Here is a 21,308-nt window from a genome sequence, read left to right on the forward strand (position 1 = left end):
TTCAGTAATACTTGATCAAAGAAACAACGATCTGGTTTCATATACAATCCAAACCCCAAGCGCATTGCTTATTGTCGCGTCGCCGAGTGAGTACTCTCACTCTCACTCTCGCCGCCGCTCACTTGCTCCTGCGGCATTTCCCGCTGTGGTGCCAGCGTTGACGGTCAACTAACTAATGATTTTTTGAGTAGTTCTACTTCTAGTTGCGAATTTTAATAGTGAATAGTCCTCGTTCTAGTTGAGACTTTTGAAAAGTGAGTAGTTCTAGTTGCGAGTTGTAAACAGTGAGTAGTTCTTGTTCTAGCTTTATTTGTGAATTTTGAAAATCATTACTTCTTTATCATGCTATGGTAAATTTATTCCTAATTTGACTGGTTACCTTGGTTTTAAAATTTAGCGAATAAATCTCTCCTATGCTGTCAGTTTAAAATGAAAAAACAGAATTCAATTTGGCGATTTAATATCGAGAAGTGGTTCCCAACGTGGGCGATATCGTCCCCCAGCGGGCGATGTTATGAAACAAGGGGGCGAAAATGTTAGAACGTCCAGTGAGATTAGATTCAATTAACGCCAAAATTGCACGCGAAGAATGCTTAGTATGCATATGACGCGAAAGTTGACTAAAAAAAATCAACTAAACGGAAAGTAGACGTGGAAAGCAATTTTCCTAGCACCTACTCGGATAAATGACTTTTTTATTTGTCAATTCCCCGGGGATCAGAGTTAGGTGAATAAATTTCCCGTTTACAAGCCCTCTTTTTCGGATCATTAAATATGGGGGGCGAAAATTTGTGACGAGCTTGATAAGGGAGCAACGAGTCGAAATAGGTTGGGAATCACTACTGATATAGAGTCCTATTCCAATTATTTGAATCAAATGCATATCCCCCGGACTCTAACATCACGAACGAAATTGTCATATCGCCTGTTTCGAATAAGTTGTTGCGAGCGACCGGCGCTTCCACTTCTACTTGACATATTTTTAAGCAAATCTCGTTTTTTAATTTTAAATGTAAAAAGTAGTTTTGGAATAGGCATGCAGTGATTGTGAATAAAATTGCGTCATAAGAGCCGCAGGAAATAGCCCGTGTATCACGGTAGCTGAATATATTTCGAAAATTCCATCTATTTGCAGTGTCATTAGTGATTTTGTGTTACTCGAGAAGTTACATCATGCAATCATGAAAGTGGTCACCTCCTAGCTTTTCCATATTTGATTCGAATTATATACCTACACATATTTTTCATATTGCATTAGAATTAGAATTACTGAATTCCCGAAAACTTGGAAATTTAATTTAAGTTCAATTCATATGAAATTAGAGCTCATTCACATAAGCAAATGTCTGTACACCAAGCTAGGGTCGTTTCGTGCTATACCGTTTTTTTGTAGTATTTTTAGTGAAACTACAAATTACATTAGAATTAGAATACCGGCATTTCGCTATAAATAGTCTAATTAAACAACTAGAATTATCTAATTGTCCAAGCCTGCCTCTTATCAGCAAATGCATTGCAGTTCAACAAACGCGCTGTAATTCGCAAATGCGATTTCGAAAATACACGAAATCATTTTTTGAGAAATAAGCTTTTCAGGCTTTCTATTTATGTGTCGTATCCAAGTATAAAGAAAGCAAAAGTATTTCAACGAAAACTGGTGGTAATATTACGAAGTAGATGAAGAGGCATTTTCTTGATTCGCCAGAAATTCGTCGCCGATCGGATCACAATCATGTCATATTTCGAATCGACGAAAATATATGATAAAATGAACTAAATCCGAGTTTACAATCACGTCCCAACATTTAGTCGACCAAACGCCTGAATTTCATCTCAGATCTGACAAGGTTTGGAAATCGGTACCAGTACAAATTAGTGCTGTCGTAGTTGCCGTTCAACCAGGAATGGCCGCAATTGGTGAACCACCATCCTCCCAACGTGGTCTCGGCGCAATTTCGGCTCCAAGAGTCGCGGTCTCGGTCGATGGTCGAAAAGGGCCGGCCAGAGGCGAGGTGGTCGCCGATGTCGCCAGAGAAGGATTGCAGCAGAAGATTATAGTCGCGCGATTTGCCAGCCACGTAGAAGATTCTGAAACACATAGGGGGGTCACTGCCAGGGTTGAACCACGTCACAGGGTTCCACAATGTGATGGCGAGTCATGGTGCTAAGACCCGAGTCCAATTCACTGTGTTCACTGTTCAGTTTTCGGTTCAAGTCACGTTCGGCCCAATTTTTACAACTCTGCTTAGGTGTTAATTTTCATCATTCTTAACAATTTCTAGCCCTGATTTTGGTGTACGAGTACTGATAGACGCAATACCAATCATGTGGAACTTTACTATATTTTTCGAAGTTACAATGAAATGCCCGTCTCGGCCGTCCGTACGTACTTTTGTAAGTATAGTGCAAGTAATCAAAATCTACTTGAGTACTCCGGAAAAGTACCAGTACTTCGTTACTGACCAGACTTGGACAACGACATAATTCTACTTATCTAATTAGACTAATTAGAGCGAAATGACGGCAATTTAATTCTAATTTAGTGGGCAATTGTTTATTTGCTCCAATTCTAATTCCAATCTAATTTGTGAAATGTTTTTCGCTCAAATTTTAATTCTAATCTACTTTTTGGTTCTTCATAAATAGGCTACTATACAGGAGAAATGTGTCGTGCGAAACGAGCCAATATAAGCTTGCTGTACACACATTTGTGACTCTCGTGCTTATGGCAATGAGCTCTGATTTGATACGAACTCAACTTGATTCAATTGCGCAGTTTTCGCGAATTCAGTAATTCTAATTCTTGTCTAATTTGGAAAAAAAAACTGTATAGCTATAATTGTAATTTAGAAAAGCCGAAAATTTTCCAGTGGTACAGGCGGGGCCGTAGCAGCACTTCGCCACCCCCCCCCAAAAAACGTTGGTCTTGGGCCCCCCATATGTTTATGAACCAAACTTCTGAGGGGCTTCGCATCATAGACCCCCCTCAGGCTGTTCGCTTATTAACACTACTTTTACTTATCCTCTACATTGGCCGTTTAGTGGGTCAGCTTTTAGCGCCTAAACGCGCCAAGCGCGAAACTTTTTTATAATTCTTGATTCAATCAGTCAATATGATCGGGAATTGCATATATGTTGCTTTCAACTTCTTATCTTCTCTGCTCCCGTAATCAGATTTACCGGTAGAGCTGAGTGAGGTGTCTTGGACACTGTAGGGCCCGTTGGTATGACTCCTTAACATGATGTTATTTCGTGACCTCCTGTCTGCTACATAAAAAATATAGAATCGCCATAACGTAAGCTACGAAACTAAAAGACGCACACGATTTCAAATTGGTATTTCTTCACTGGCATATAATTTTTCCCTGCGGGATGGTATTTGTCTTGTGAGGTTCAGATTGCCAAGACAGTATTTTGTATACATAACGAAGTTTTCGGTCAGCATTAGTGCAGTCCTTTTCGGCCAAGGTTTTCACGCTGCCGATCGTTATGGCATCCTTCTTGGAGTCGCATGTAACATGGCCTACTTTATATGTCTTGGTGCATCGTGGCGTGGTAATGGCCAACGCCAATATGCCAATTTCTATAACTCTTGCGTATTTTTTCTTGGGGGAAGAGAACCCGAAAATCAAGATAATGGGCAACCTGAAATCGCGCAGAGCAGAATTTTTTGAAAAAGTTGCATAAAGTTTCAAAAAATACTTTATAGTTTATGCTAATTCACGAAATAGTTTTTGAATTCCTTCGAGCTCGCCCCCCCCCCCAATTGGGGAGTTTGGGGTGCGGCAGTTACGGGCCTGGGTACAGGTTTGTTACTGACCACCCCGGTCTGTTTTAGGATATTCTACGTGGCCGGCAAATCGCGAGACTACAATCTTTTGCTGCAATCATTCTCTGGAGACATCGGCGACCACCTCTCCTCTGGCAGGCCTTTTTCGACCATCGACCAAGACCGCGACACTTGGAGCCGAAATTGAGCCGATACCGAGTTGGTGGGATGGTGGATCACCAACTGCGGCCATTTCTGGTTGCATGGCAACTACGACAACACTATAATTTATATTTGTATCGATTTCCAAACCTTGTCAGATCTGAAATGAAATTCAGGCATTTGATCGACTAAATGTTCGGGGCGGGATTGTATTCGGATTTTGTTCATTTTCTCGAATAATTTCATTGATTCGAAACACGATAATATTGTAAGCCGATCGGCAACGAATTTCTGGCGAATCATGAGAATTTCTACTTTGGAGTATTTTGTGTCGGAAATATATATTGATCAGGTACCGTCACAATTATCGTTCAAATGCAGTTTCTTTCTTCATACTTGGAAATATACGAAACATAAATACAAAGTCTGAAAAGCTTATTTCCCACAAAAACATGATTTCGTGTATTTTCGAAATCGCATCTGCAAATTAAAGCGTGTTTGTTGAGCTGCAATGCATTTGCTGATAAGAGGCAGACTTGGACAATTAGATAATTCTAGTTGTCTAATTAAACTAATTAGAGCAAAATGCCGGTAATCTAATTCTAATATAATTTCTAGTTTCAAATAGGTAGAATTTTCGAAATATACTTAGTTACCGTGATACACTAGCTATTTCCCGGGGCTCTAATAACGCAATTTCACTCACAAACACTGCATGCCCATCCAAAAACTACTTTTTACATTTCAAATTCAAAAAAAGATATGCTTAAAAATATGTCAATAAGAAGTGAAAGCGGTCGCTGGCAACAGCTTATTCGAAACAGAGTCCGAGGAATATGTATTTGATTCGAAAGACTCTATATCATCAGTGGTTACCAACCTTTTTCGACTAATCGCCCCCTTATCAAGTTGGTCACAAATTTTCGCCCCCATATTTACGGATCCGAAAAAGAGGGCATGTAAACGGGAAATTTATTCGCATAACTCTGATCCCTGGGGAATTGACTGAGTAAAAAGATCATTTTTCTGAGTATAGGTGCTATGAAAATCGGTTTCCGCGTCTACTTTCCGTTGAGTTGACTTTTTTTAACTTTCGCGTCATAGCAGAAAAAGCCGTAGGAGTTGAATAAATATATCTCACTGGACGTTCTAGCATTTTCACCCCCTTGTTTCACAAAATCGCCCACGTTGGGACCACCGCTCTATATTGAACTCATCGAATCGCCAATTTCAATTCTGTTATTCATTGTAAACTGAGCCCATAGGAGAGATTTATTCGCTAAATTGTAAAACGAAGGTAACCTGTCAAATTAGGAATAAATTCACTATAACATGATAATGAAGTCATGATTTTCAAAATTCACAAATGGAGCTAGAACAAAAACTATTCACTGTTTACAACTCGCAACTAGAACTATAGAACTACTCAAAAATTCATTGGTTAGTAGACCGTCAACTGACTAAATTGGTAGTTTGACAAGTCTGCAATGAAGATCGTAAGTTTTAAATTGAAGGCTTTGAGTCGCTGGCACTAAAGCGGGAAATGCCACAGGAGCAAGTGAGTGGCTGCGAGAGTGAGAGTGAGAGTGCTCACTCGGCGACGCGGCAAGAAGCAATGCGCTTGTGTTTTGGATTGTATATGAAACCAGATCGTTGTTTATTTGATCGTGTCTTACTGAAATGTGAAAATACATCAAAACAACCCGATGGCGACGCGGGTGTTTGGAACGAGATCTCGGGATAAGACGACCTTCAACAGCACAGGAGGTGAGATATAATTTAAAAAACGTGTCTGGTCTGCGGCTCATACTTGCGGTAGTTTTCATCATTTCCCAGGATCGACCACTTTAAATCGTTTCGCGATTTTACAAATCCCAATCCAACGCGTGAAGGTAAACTCGATACAGGCCAGGGTAGGCCTATAGCATATGATTCAATACACACAGCAGAAGGCGACCCGCGTTCATGACCATGTCATGTCTGTACATGAGGGTTGTTCAAAAATATCTTTCTTCAGATTTTTGCCGCTATGAGCTAAAATTGTTAGGTTGGCTAAAAAACGTTGCACAACAAATTTGGCTCAATTCCAACCAGTAGTAGTGAAGCCACTATTAGAGTTTGAAAATTTTGAATCTTTTATTTAAAAAAATTCTGTCTACCCCATGAAATTGTCAAGTTGTAAAATTAAACGATACATACCAAATTTGGCCCAATTCCAATCAGTAGAAGCCAAGTTGTTGCAGTAAAAATTTTTGGATTCGAAAAAATAGTAATCCATGAATTATTTAATGAAAAACTCGAAAAACTTCACTTTTACACGCTGGAATTGAGTCATATTTGTTTTGCATAGTTTTTGTAGACAACTTGACAATTCCATGGGTAAAACATGAAAATTTATTTTTAATTTTTGAAAGAGCTTCTTGGAGGTACAGAACTTTAATATACAATTGAATAGTATATCCATATATCTTATATATTGAATATACCATTCAATTTTAATTTTTTGATAATAAATTGAAAATTTTCAAACTCTAATAGCTTCACTTCTACTCGCTGGAATGGAGTCAAATTTGATGTGCAACCTTTTGTTAGTCGAGGTGAAAATTTTCGCTAATAGCCGCGTAAATTTGAAAAAAAAACGTTATTTTTCAACAACCCTATTGTACAATCGAGACCGACCTGTAATATTATTCAAAACCGCAATGACTGATTTCAATAATACATTTCTCTGTACAGTATAGCGACCGACCTGCTGTAAGCAAATTTTGTTCTCAACCTTTTTCACACCACGTACCGATTTTGTTGCGTACCAACGAATTAACGAAAACTCGACTTTACTCCAAATGCATACAGAATTATTAAAGTGGGCGTATTAGCAAATAAGTCGGCACGGAAGATTCGAAGGAAATGCGGCCCACGAGTTCATCAATTCCTTATTGATACTTACACCAGGGAACTTTTTCCCACTTTTTCAATATTTTTTCAATCAATTAGTTGAACTTGCCTATTAGATTATGCTGATTTCAAATTTGCATTCAGAATTCACCCACCACGTCACACTTTTCTGCAAAATTCGAATGGAAATTTTACTGAAAAACGGCTGTATTAAGGGGGCCATTCCAAACTTGGAGTTGCGATGTGAGAACCGACACAGTTTGAAATCTTGACAAATTTCGTAGGTGCTTAGACGAGTTAATGAACTTTATTTTATGAAAACTGTACGTTACGTCGTTTTGACAATTGACAATTTTCTGCGCAGTTCCGGTTTTATCGATGTGATATGATGAGGGATATTGGTGCGCAGAATATATGCAATTCTTTTTTAGTAAATTGCGGTATTTACAATTCATTAAAGTCATTTTTTCAAATGTAAGAAATGTCTTCATCGAATGCATAGTTAAATACTTTATATCGGTCATTCGACTCAGTTGCACCCCGCCTAGTTCAGAGAAAAATAATTGAAACCATTACATTAATTTCGCCTTATTCGTGTGTGCTATTAATAACAATCACGGGAGGATTAGCTCGTAGGATGCAATTGTTTCGAATTTCCGGGCCTACTTATTTGCCAATCCGCCCATGTTAATAATCCGATGTGGATTTGAAGTAAAGTTGAGTGTTTCGTTAAGTTGTTGACAAGCAGTAAAATTATATAGAACCTCAAGGTGGTACGCAGTAAGAAAAAGGTTAAGGGACGGTGCGAATTCATGAGCCCAAATTCCAGCTTATTGTCATAACAGTGTAGCTCTACGCCCGATGCAGCCATATATTATATTTATGTTTTTTGCAAGATTGTTTCTGCACAGGCTCCGAAGAATCTCCTCAAAGATTACCTCGGGTAGCACCACAAAAGATGGCGGAATGAGGTACTTTTGTAGGTGAAATAATAGTGACCTAGGCTACCAACGACTTAATCTATTATAACACCATACGATATGACTTTCGGACTACTTTTAAAAAATACGATTACAATAGCCTAAATATATAACAATCTATCGGGATTCTTGCTACTTTCGATAATAGAGATGAAGAAGGCAATGTCTATCAATCTTTGCAAATATTTACACGGTATACATACATTCGTACATTCACGAAACTAGTCAGGGCTCAAGGGCGACTATCCAGATTTTGAAGGAATAAGTCCCTAGAAATAAACGAACATTCCAAATACAAGAGTGTCGAATCTCAGCGAGCACGAAGCCAATTCTTCGCATCTTGACAGTTTGACCCTCCGGGAATGTTACCACTGCGATTGTGGCTAACTACAAATAACGACTCAACGTTTGCAGGACCGCACAGAACAGCACGTCCCTAGATTTAATATTAGAACAAGCGCATCACGCTCGGAGAAAAGGTTTACATCCATTCATCAACAGAAACTTGCATCAAAACAGGCCGCTCAGCTTTTAACCACGAAGAAGTGAAGTTAAGTGTAACTAATATAGGTGCCGTTTTTCCTTCTTTTCTGTTTTCGGGCCATAAAAGTATTGCATAGATTCAGATTCAAGACATAAGGCGCGCATAAAGATTAGAATAGAAACTTTATTTCCATCGACGTGTTGGCGGCAATTCTTTCGTTCATTCGTACTTCTACTACGAGGGTTCCAAACCCAAGAGCCGTGACCCCCTATAGCAGGGGTTCTTAAATTATGGGTTGCGACCCAAACATGGGTCGCGAAGGATATAATTGTTGGTCGCGTCGCGACGGCAATCGAGCATTCTTTACTATCGATGTATCATTTGTTGAATTGGATTGCAGATTTTCGTACTATTCCCGAGTATAGCGTACAGCCTACATATCCGAGATCACCATCTTGGGTATACTATTGACAATAAGTGCAACACGCAACACGGTTTGTTTATGGAAATGTGTCGACCTTAGCATTGCACAATTTGGTTTGAATTCAGGATAAAATTTCAAAGATATCTCTTCAACAGAATTAGGCCAAGTGGTTGATCAGTCGCAGAGTGAATACTTATTTAGGAAGTCGTTGCTTAGTACAGGCTTGATTGTGATAATTAAGAAGTTTCCCTCTCAGCAACGTGATCAAAGCTATCAATATATTCCGATATTGCGTGTTCTTGAGCAATACATTTCACACAAAGACGTAACAGACAGTATGGACAGAAGCTTCTCCAACAGCTCTAATGGCTTACTGAACAATTTGTGTGATATGGAACTCATTTCATTGATCATCCTTGTGATCAATGAATCACAGGAAGAAATAAAGAAAAATCCAACCATATATACACTACAATATGCGATTAGTGAGTACTTTGGAAACATCGTGGGATCGATGCTGTGCCTAAATGATCCAGAAGTAATTCAAGAATCCCATTTCTGTATTTATTCATTCTGTATTCCATATAGCTTGTAGAGTCGAAATGAAGATTGCAATTCTTTGCCTGGCGCTATACGCATACGTCGTCTCTGCAACTGAAGGTGGGTGTATTCTGTTTTACATTTTGTGAATGTTCTGTACTTCAAAAAGTCTATCGTATGAAAAACTCGCGTCTGATTCTGATTTTACAGAGAACGACGGGCGACCGGAAGCGAGACACGTGAGTTGCATTGCAATTTCGTCGCAACGACGATAGGATTCACATCCGCTATTTTTTCGGAGTTCGCATTCTTCTGCGAGGTTCTCAAATCGTTTTTTTTTTGCGGTATCAGTTTATAAATATTTTCATCATTTCAAAACATCACAGAACTGAGATGCAATGAAACGATAATAAGATGTCGAAACGGCTTGGAGTAGTCTTTGAAATCACACACCCACCTTTGGCTTAGGCGGAGTAGAGAAGAGGCATGCACACTGAATGAAAAGGCCCATAATATAAAAGGCAAGCGACAAAATGAGGTGGCATGATCGATATGTTAGGTCGTGGTCAGGTAATCCTGAAGACTGACTAGTATTCATTTACCGGGGTCGGGAAGCTATGGCTCGCGAGCCATATACGGCTCTTTTGGGTATAAGATATGTCTCTTTGAAAAATTCTAAATTTTGAACTTAATTTGCAAACCTGTTGCTGCAATATTGATAAATTTTCATAACGGCCAGAATAATTATTCTTGTGGCTGCATAAACATGTCTTTGAGAGGTCAAAATATAGTGGGGTATCCAGGGTTAAAGGCTGGTACCTCCTTTTCAAAATCCTCAAATTTAGGTCGTTGTCGTGTCGGCGACTAAAACCGCTCACGAATTCGATCTACCCGACATCGCGTGCCTCGAAATCTTGGATTGCATAATACCTTGATTGATCAAAGATAATAGCAGACATGGCGACGCTTGTATGACAATCCAGTTTGTAAATACACATTGTCTTCCTGGTCCACACCGAGAAATGAAGTGACATTCGCAATTACAAATTCAAATTAAAAACGACGCCATAGCTATCCATGTTCTTGAATTGTAAGTTATAGCTTTTTAGTATCGCCGTGTGTAGTGCAACTTTATGTTACGCCTAATATACTTGAGAAGTCGATCAATATTTAGATTTTGGGAATCAGTGCGACAATTAGATTCGATTATTATATCTGTCGGCGTGTTTCTGTGGTTAAGTGATTGTTGGTCCAGCTATTTTGCTTGATTTGGCTATGGTACCATAGGTCCCGCACCCTATAAATATTTTAATTTAATTGAAAATAGTCCACTCGAGGATGGTATTGATTAAAAAAATATGTGCCATTATATACCCTGATACAAGCTCTATAATTCACATCAAAAATTATTGCAGGTTTGTTAGTCTGGAAGGTGATATAGAAAAATGAATTTGTCGATCCAAATTTACTTTGCACCCCCTAAAACGTAAATCATTTGTCACAGACCCCATAACTCACGCAGGTCGAAGTTTTTTGCATGTGAGGAAAGATTCTGCAAGCATGTCATTGTAGACAAAGTCGCGTACTGTAATCATGGGATTATCACAGAGAATTTTTCAAGTATTTTCGGTCCCAGTGTCCCATCAGTACCAAATCTCCCCTACTGCTGTAGTCACCATGTTTGGCTCCACCTATGCATGTGAGCGGAAAAAATACGGCACACACTACGAATCTCATGTATAAGTGATACCAATACATCACGAATTTTCAATTCTGACGTAACAGTTGAAAGACAAGTATGGCTCTTTGGGAAGAACAATTAAAAATATTGGACCAATATGGCTCTTCGGCTCAAAAAGGTTCGCGACCTCTGATTTACAGAAGAAATTGCTTGAGTTTCGACTTGAATGCGGTCAAGCTCGACGACTGTCGGATAGCCGGCGAGATGCTGTTCCGCAATTGGGGTCCGGCATACTTGATAGAGCAATGCGCTTTCTTGTATTCTGTCCAGATCATATTGTAGTAGCTGTTCTTCGTCGACGCGCGTGTGCTGTAGGCCTACTTATGCGCTTTTGACTCCGATGTGAATTAGTCGTTGAAATTTGAGGGACAGTGACCACAATGGAACTGATACATAAACTTGGCAACTTCTAGGTTCCTCATATCTTCTATGTTCAGAACACCAAATCTTTTGAGAAGCGATTTATCAGTTGCACATCCAAGCCGCTGCGAGGGGGTTGGGGGGAGGGGTTGGCAATGATAAGGATGATCCGACGTCGTAGTTTTTGCAGTGGGTCGACCGTATTCTTGCAGGCAGCACCCCAGCAAAGAATTCCGTATTGAAACTTTGAAAGGAATAGAGTGTTGAAGAGTATCAACATAATCCTAACTGGTAGAGAGTAACTAAGTCAGGGTTGTAATGACTCGAGTCGCGATTTTTTGGTAACTCGACTTGACTCGAGTCATTTTCTGAAAAATGAAAAATGACTCGACTCGAGTCAATTTTGGTATTGACTCGATTTGTGCTCGAGTCATTGCGCATGACTCGGATCAAGTCATATGACTCGAGACTGGTTCTACCAAGACAGGCATTTCATTGTAATTTCGAAGAATAGTAGAGTTTTCACACTATTATGATTTCGTCTATCACTACTGGTACTTGAAAATGCAACCATAAACTGTTGAAAGCGAGGAAAATTAGTATATTATGAATGCGAAGCATTCGATATCACCGAACAGAGTTTTAAAATGGGGGTTTCACATGACATTAACTCGGAACTGAACAGTCAACACAATGACTTGGACTCGGACTTGACTCGGTTGTGAATTGAAAATGACTCGACTTGACTCGAGTCAAAACTCTAAAAGTGAGATTGACTTGGGACTTGGTTACACCCCTGACCTAAGGCGGCGGAACAGACCACATACCTTCGATAGTTGTGGTTCAAGTGATTGTATGTGGCTGTTCCAAGACATTTCCGAATTCAGTAAAACACCGAGGTATTTGGCATTTTTAGCGTTGGAAATTGGTTGGCCAGCAATGTCATACCGGTTAGGTTATCGCAGGAGTTCACGACCAATAATTGGGATTTCGCAGCGTTAACCTGAAGGGTAATCTGGGACGTCCACTCATGCATTTTGGGCATCTCATCACGGGTGTCTGATTCCAAAGACTACTCCAAGTTGTTTCGACACCTTTCTATCTTTTCATTGTATCGCAATTTTGTTGGTGTATCGAACTGATAAAAATTGCTAATAAACCGAACCTAAAAGCTTGCGGTAGGCGATGCGCGAGATAGGAGGTGAGTATCGTCAGCGGACAGTGTGGTATTCAATGACGAGGTTTCAAAGATATTGTTGACATATAAAGTAAAAAGGACCGGTCCAAGAAATGAGCCTTGCGTTACACCACATGTAACAAGGTGGGGAATACAAGGTGTTGGATATCGAAACTATTTGATCGCCCCGTCGGGTAGTTGTCATGAGCTCTAGTTGTCTACCCCGGAACCCGTTGCGGAATCCGTCTCCAGCCGGCAATTCGAAATTCAGAATACGAAATAATCCTGCAAAACCAAGTCAATGTGTCATATCTCAGTGGAAGAATCATGCTAAAATCTGACATTCTAAGCAAATTCAAAATCCGGATCCAGTCCTTCTACATTAAAAATCGATGAAATCCTGCTCCTATTCCGATCCAGAACCGACTCGTGGCCACCTCTGTTCAGTGTTCATGTCCGCCATTTTTTTTCGGAGTTCACATTCTCGACTGCGAGGTTTTTAAATTGGTTTTTGTTCTTTTTCAGACGGTGCAACCCGTCCACGGACATTCTCTCCAGAACCAGAACCTGGTCCACTACAGATCTCCCGTGCAACCTCAACCTTGGCCTCAGCCCCGACCTTGGCCACAGCCTCGGCCTGTGCCTCAGCCTCGGCCTTGGCCGCAACCTCTGCCTCTGCCTCAGCCTCGACCTTGGCCGCAGCCAAGGCCTTTGCTTCGACCTTGGCCACAGACTAGGCCTTTGCCTCGGCCTTGGCCGCAGCCTAAGCCTCAGCCTTCGCGAAAAAACTCCCTCAACATCGACCGCTTCGTTCTCAGCTACTTCTTATACAGTGAGTGGTCGAATTCTATCGTGACCATGAATGTATTGATCCATCCGCACGGCATTGCCAATTGGCTCGTTTGTGTATGCCGAATTTCTGAATTTTGGCCTATTTTCATGTTGGTCGGTACCGAAAATTTGGATTTGGGTGCAATCTCTTCAATCATCGAAACAACACAGTAACAAGTATTTTTCAGTCGTGCACATTGGTATATTACGTCATGTGAGTCGTTATCCGACATTACATCTAATTAGTAGGTCGTGGGTCACCTTATCTGCTGCCCATTGCAATTGCCGGTTTTACTACTACTCAGATGTGGTCAAAGTAGTCAAGGAAGCTACTCAAGTAGAAGTAGAAGCGACGGAAAAATCTACTCAAGTACGAGTATAAATACTTCTTCCATAAGCAACCAAAAACTACTTGAAGTAGAAGTAGAATTGACTGACTTTATATCTACTCAAGTAAGTAAGTAATTGTGAAAACGATCGTAATTCGTTCTCATTGATTGTCAAAAGCTGCAAATTGAGCTATGCGAAAGGTGCAGAGCTTGATTCATATTGATGCATACCAGGAGGTATCCAATTTTCGACAGCATAAGCGTTCGTCCGCATGATGGGATGAAAATCATAGTATTGATATGGAAATGCGATACTAATCCTCTGTTTACTCGAACAGCACGTTTTAAAAAATATCATGGTATGTGACCCTCCCCCATATCATAAGGCCCGTAGTTTAGTCGAAGAGCAATACGGAGAAGTTATGTCGGATACGGTGTAAACATTGTTGTGAAATCATATTGGTCACTCCATATCCACTGTGCGCGAAGCGCGACGAAAATTATGGGCCTAAATCAAATTTTATGAAAATTAAACGTTGATACTCGATGAAAACAGCCCCGAAATTCCTTAGGCTATCTTCCTGATTGGAGGATTAAACTACTTCTACTTGACAAACTGAAAATAGAGAAAAGTAAGTAAGTAGATAACAAAATATTATGAAGTAGAAGTAGCAAAAATCAGTTATACTTGAGTAAGTACTAGAAGTAGAGGAAAACTACTTGAGTACTTCAAAAAAGTAGAAGCACTTCGTTACTGACACCTCTGCTACTACTAGACGCTACAAGTAGACATGCTTTCCCTTTCTTGGACATGCGGGTTGTTCAAAAATAGCTTTTTTTTCGGATTCCAGCCAATCACTGATTTAATTGTCAAGTTACCCTAAAATACGCTGCACAGCAAATTTGGTTCAATTCTAACAAGTATTAGCCGCCACTGAGCCAATTTAAATTTTTAATTTATTAGGAAAAATATGAAAAAAAATTTCAAATTTTTTTGTCAACCCCATGAAATTGTTGAGTTATCTTCAGAAACGGTGCAAAAATAATTTGACTCAATTCCAACTCGTAGAAGCCGAGTTATTTGAGTTTTTGTTGATAATTCTCGGATTATCATTGATTGGCTCTGCGGCGGCTTATACTTGTTAGAATTAAACCAAATACGGTGTGCAGCGTTTTTTAGGGTAACCTGACAATTTAATCAGTGAATGGCTGGAATCCGGGAAGAAAAGTTATTTTTGAACAGCCCTAGCGCACAGCGGTCATGTGACCGCTACCCACAATGCCAATACGCTACACACTTTTGTAGAATTGTGGACTTCTACAAGTTAAATATGACGACCCTATATCCCGAGAAAAATAATTTAACCAAGACGTACGCCGTACGATCTTCTTTCTACAGCATGGGTGTTAAATTAAACTTTGGTCGAGGGCTGGATTCAAACCTTTTAATCGCTTGTGGGCCGGACTAGTCAAATCATGCCAAAATGTTAGCCCACATTTTCCCCTTGTTTTTGACTTTAATACTTTATAATCAAGCCTATATACATAATTACCCGTATTTACATTATATCACGGGTCATACGGGCTCTTTTCTAGCAACACCTGTATTAGCGAGTCATAGAATTAGAAGAAACTACGATTGTTGACCGATTGAATACAGTTATGAACCGCTGAATGAGTGGTCTTAGCGACGAAATAATTTAACATATTTCTGTAATTCCTTTGTTTTAGTCGTAATGCGGCGTTAGCCTTAAGTATACGAGATGAGGAATACAAAAAACGTAACTGTAAATGCGGCAGTGTTGGGATGACTCGAGTCATAACTTGACTCGAGTCAGACTCGAGTCACTTTTTCGTATGACTTGACTTGACTCGAGTCACTTTGCTAAAATGGCTTGACTTGACTTGACTCGGCGTATCAGAAATGTGGATTGACTCGTGACTCGGAGCAAAATTCACGAGTCAATTTCAAGTCATCAAGTAATCGGTGTCGATAAAAATCATTGCATATGTTCGGATTGCTCGCGCAACGCTGGTGTAACCCGTGAGAGCGGCCAATCATTCAATGATCGTGCGTTTTACTGAGCCTCCATTGTTCTCTCACAAATAAATTGACCGCAAACGATGTGATCGAAGCTTACAGCCTACTTTGTCTTAACTATAGTATAGAAAAGTAATTTTATACCAAAATGTCTATTCCTGTCCGTAGTTTATTAGTTCTACTTATATGTGAGCGATACAGCGCCTCACTTGCGTGTATATTCAACTCTATATCCCTTCATCGGTTCAAATACAATGACGTAATCACGCCTCATACCTCAAAAGGCAATTTGACTTGAATTGTGACATGACTCGTGACTTGACTTGACTTGACTCGACTTGACTCGAGTCACCTCCAAAAATCGACTGACTTGACTTGACTCGAGTCATCTTCGAAAATCGATTGACTTGACTTGACTCGAGTCAAAATGTGCAATGACTCGAAATGACTCGTGACTCGAAGGTAGTGACTTGATCCCAACACTGAAATGCGGACGTTGGAACTTGGATCAATATTATTAAATCCCCATTCGGGGTTTAGGGGTTCGGGTTCTGGTTCGGGGTTTAGTCAGAAGTTATATACGGCAGTGCGACCACGGATTTTTTGTGAGCTGTTATATTCAACCAATCAATCAATCAGTTTTATTCTTATTTTCATCATTTCAAAACACCACAAAACTACAATGAAAACCTTCATATAATGGATTCGCAATGGCGTTTTCGCTTCTGTGAATAAGTTGACCTACACTTTGGTCCATTTTCCATAAAGCTTTGAACTTAGTGTGCATTTCGTTGCCTTGTCAGAATTTGGTGTCAATGTCACTGACTTGTTCTTAAAGTGAACCCGCAAAGGATGGTTATTATGTCGTCCGTGAACATGTTCAATATTAAATGTTTTCGGGGATTATTTATTGAAAGCATTTTCTACTAAAAATCACAACATTTGTTAGACATGTGCTGGATAATCCAAGCATTTTAAATTTACTCAAAATTATTTCTCGGGTCGCATGAAATCGTCTGGTGGGTCGGACGCGGCCCGCGGGCCGAATGTTTGACAAACCTATTCAACAGTCTGATTCAAGCTCATAATTGGACTGTTGAAACTCATTTAACCTAATATATGGGTATTTTCGATATGAGTGATAATTTGGCACTGTTTCAGTCAGCTTGGCACCATTTTACGGCACATTTGGCCCCCAGAGCCTTCCCGCAGCTAGCAACCCAGTATTCACACGCTGTATTCACACGCCGGACCTGATGTGTGGAACAGCATCCCACCGGCCATCCGACAGTCGACGAGCATGTCCACACTCAAGTCGAAATACAAGCAATTACTACTGAAAAAAATACTAGTCCATCCTCAAGATTAACGGACCACGACTGGCCTATCGATCTCGCTTTTCATGACATGTCGTCTTATTTCTTGTTGCTTTCTTTTTTCTCTGCTATCTTCTTTACTTTTCATTCAGTGTGCATGCCTCCTCTTTAAAACGCCTAGGCCAAGGTGGGTGTCTGATTCCCTAGACTACTCCAAGTCGCTTCGACACCTTCCTGTCTTTTCATTGTATCGCATTTTTGTGATGTGTTGAACTGATAAAAATTGCTAATAAACCAATGATGATGATGATGATGATATGGCTCTTTTCCCAATGGTAATTCGCGAGATGGCATTCTCATTTCCGGACATGCTGTGCAATTTCTGTATATGTTTCAGGGGTATTGAGACGACCCGCAACCACAACCACAACCACAACCACATCAGCATCGACCACAACGGCCACAACCACAACAGCAGCGACCACAACAACCGCGGCAACGATAACAGCAGTAAGATCATCTTTGATTATTTCATCGGCTCTTTGACTGGTTGGCGAGATTTCTAGCTCAAGCATTTTTGAATATATTAAAGAAAGTCTCTGTTGATAAAACTGTGTAACTATTATTCTAATGTAATTTGGGAAAAAGCTGTGCAGTCTAATTTGAATTTAATTAGGAAAACATTGCGTAGCTAGTTCTAATTCCAGGCTAATTTGAAAAATACAACTGTAGCTATTATTGTAATTCATGTCTTATTTGAAAAAATACTGTGAAAGTATAAAATAATTTGGAAAAGGTGAAAATCTTCTATTTGTCAGGTTTCAGTGCCCGAACCGAAACCGGCAAATAAAAAATGTATGGAAGAATTGTATTCAATCGTAATACGAAGCTTATTCGCCCGTTCGTAACGATCTGATTTCTTCAGAACCCGTTAGCTGGTTGGACTCAGGTGGACAATTGTTACTACATTTTCCCCGCGACTTCCGCGACCTGGAACGATGCCGACAGCGCATGTCAAGGACTCGTCGAGGGAGGCAGACTCGCAGTCGACGGTTTCAACGCGCAGGAGGCTGAGAGACGGTGAGATTGTTTTACTTGAATTTGGACATTTCTTGTTCTTGGACTTTCTTCTGACTAGGCTTACCAAAGGATTTGTCAAGAAAAAATGAATGGTCCCGCTCTCTGCTAATGACTAGGCATATGTTCGATCAGTGCGTTCAGCACCGTAACTGCCGCACCCCAAACCCCCCAATTGGGGGGGCGAGCTCGAAGGGGCCCAAAATTATTTCGTGAATTAGCATAAATCATAGAGTATTTTTTGAAAATTTATGCAATTTTTTCAAAATTTTTTCGCGCTGCGCGCGAATTCAAGTAGCCATTTTTCTATATTATTGGGTATTGGGCCATTACCGCGCCGCGACCCACCAAGACATACAATCAAGTTTTAGGCCATATAACATGCGACTCCAAGAAGTGTGCCAGAACGATCGGCAGCGAGAAAAGCTTGGCCGAAAAGGTCTATGCCCTTATGCAGACCGAAAACTTCGTTATATAGGCTATACAAAATACATATAGGTTTAATTGTCCATAGGCGCCTGAATGACTGGCGCCGAATGTTACTGTCTTTGCAATCTGAACCTCACAAGACAACTACCATCCAGCTGGGAAAAATATTATGCCAGTGAAGAAATACCAATTTGAAATCGTGTGCGTCTCTTAGTTTAGAAGCCTACGTTTGGGCGATTCTATATTTTTTGATATAGCAGACTGGAAGTCACGAAATAACATCATGTAACGAAGTCATATCAACGGGTCTGCCCGTCCGAAGATGTTTAATCAATATTACGGGCCCTCCCGTTTTCAAGCCACTTCACTCAGCTCTACCGGTAAATCTAATTACGTAAGTAGAGAGGACAATAAATTGATAGCATAATATATATGCAATCGCCGATCTGATTGACCGATTTTATCATAAATTATCGAAAATGTTCGCGCTTAGCGCTGGCTCACAATACAGTACAGATAATTTCGTGACAAACGCGAACAACGTGATGGAGGCCTGACGAGGTGCTGTTTCGTTCCTGCCAACGGGTATACGCCCAAAGATGTTTAATTATTATTGAGTGGTCCTCCCTTTTCAAACACACCTCACTCAGCTCTACCGGCAAATCTGATTACGTCAGCAGAGAGAAGATAAAAATTGATAACAAATATGCAATTCCCGATCATACTGACCGATGAAATCATGAATTCTAGAAATTTTGCGCGCGTCGCGCGCTTAGGCGACAAAAGTTGATTCACTAAACAAACTCCCAATGAATATTATGAATAGTGGCAAACAGTGTATCGCCGGAAGGGGGATCTGGGGGGCGAAGCCCCCCAGAAGTTCGGTATATAACCCTATGGGGGGCCCAAGACAAAAGTTTTTTTGGGGGGGCTGACGAAGTGCTGTTACGGCCCTGAGTGCGTTACATTGCGTTTGACTGAACCGGTCCTCGATCCGGTTTTCATTTTCTCCGGATCGACCTAGCCCGCTCTCTGATCCATCAGGGAGAGCAGGAGAGCTGTCGTTGGTTTCTATGACGACCACGTCCACAGCGGCCGTCAAGCTTGTTGACAAATCTCGAAATGTTGCAGAGATCTGATGAACGCGCTGGGTGTTGGAGACGAGCCCATCTGGATCGGGGCGCAGTTCGACACAATGGGACTGGACTTTATCGGCGTCGTCCCCACCGGCAACTTTGGGGATTATTCTTTAGATTCGGATGTTGGCACGCTCGGCATAACCATTCCTTGCGGGCGCACGGATAGAGTCAATATCCAGACCCTCATTTACGACGTCTGTGGTGGCCCAGAATATCGCTACATGTGCGAAGCTTGCGTTTGAAAATCGACACCGTCCACATGCTAATATAATGACAACCGTGTTAACTAGAATCGAAAATTTCACAAGGACTACTAATGGGTTGATGAAATGATATATAATTGAATCAAAACTAGTCAGCCCTCAAGACGACCGGACGTCGATCAGACATATCTGCCACGACTATCCTTAATGTAAAGTTTTCCCCGTGTACTGCATTTGAGATGAATTTTCATACTTTGCGAATTTAATTATTCAGATTTTTGATGACAAAACACTTCTCGAAAGCGCTCATTATAAAGATAAATCCAACGTTGCGAAGGTCTTTCGTTGCGGGCTAGTCAGAATTGAGTTGCGGTATAGAGTATGACTGGAGTGACGACTCGATTGTTCTCCTATTGTTAGCCGGCAGAATGGTCACGGTCAGATGGCTCCAGCCAAAACAGGATTGCTATGGCGTTCAAGGCGATTCGTCGTGTATTTCATAAAGTTGCGTCGGATTTAGTTGGACAGTTCAACATTTAGGTAGCGGTGGCGAGTCATACTCTTTAGTTGCAGCCAGATCATAAGGACTCGAGTCACAAGTCAATTCAACTTTGCCTTGAGTCAAGTCGAGTCCTTTTTAATTCACCACCGAGTCAAGTCAAAGTCGGGGTATGTGGGGTTTCATGATGATGAAATTCTTAATGAAACTGATACTAACCAACAAGCAACTTCGTATATCTCAATGGAAGTATATTAATAACAAAAAGTTACTTATTAAATGTACGTTGTTTCCAAATCGAGATATTACATTGCTTCGGTATGGTTGGGTCAAATTGCTTTCATACAATAAGGGTACAGCGTGCGCTGCGCATCTCAGATTCGCGTTGACTGTAACTGATGTCTGGCAGTGGGCTCACCATCCATGCTCTCTAGAGCAGGGGTGTCAAACATACGACCCGCGTGCCGCATCCGGCGTGTAAGGTGATTTCATCCGGCCCGCGAAACAATTCGGAGTACATCGAAAAATGCTTGTATTATTCAGCAAATTTCTAAAAACATGTTGAGATTTATAGTAAGAAATACTCTCATTAAATAGTCTTTCAAGATAGCAGGTGTCGCGTTTGTTTATAGGCCCATTATGACCACTCGATCACGACGTTGTGGTTTAGTCACCATTAGTAGCAGGTCGGTGACATTGACGCCCAATTCCGAGAAGGCAAGAAAGTGCGAATTCCTTTCACTGACCAAAGACTCGAAACGAAAACAGAAACGAAAACGAAAAGTATACCCTGATATGCAGGTTACATGGAAAATTAATTAGAGGTCTCCAGCCTCGAGAAAAACTCGAATCACAATGTAACACTATGAAGCATATTCCATCGTCAGCGCTTACAGTTAAATCTTTTGCATT

General features: G+C 40.6%; 1 protein-coding gene across 1 annotated transcript; it reads right to left on the reverse strand.

The window, feature by feature from the left end:
- Positions 1-1,805: 1,805 nt before the first annotated feature.
- On the reverse strand, positions 1,806-2,099 carry LOC145440185 (techylectin-5B-like). Its single transcript, XM_080317763.1, has one exon. The coding sequence runs from the start codon at positions 2,097-2,099 to the stop codon at positions 1,806-1,808; it is 294 nt and encodes a 97-aa protein (XP_080173889.1).
- Positions 2,100-21,308: the final 19,209 nt, after the last annotated feature.

The sequence above is a fragment of the Botryllus schlosseri genome, chromosome 6 (genome assembly GCF_051294905.1).
Source record: "Botryllus schlosseri isolate E-star chromosome 6, Bs_hap1, whole genome shotgun sequence".
Lineage (NCBI taxonomy): Eukaryota > Metazoa > Chordata > Ascidiacea > Stolidobranchia > Styelidae > Botryllus > Botryllus schlosseri.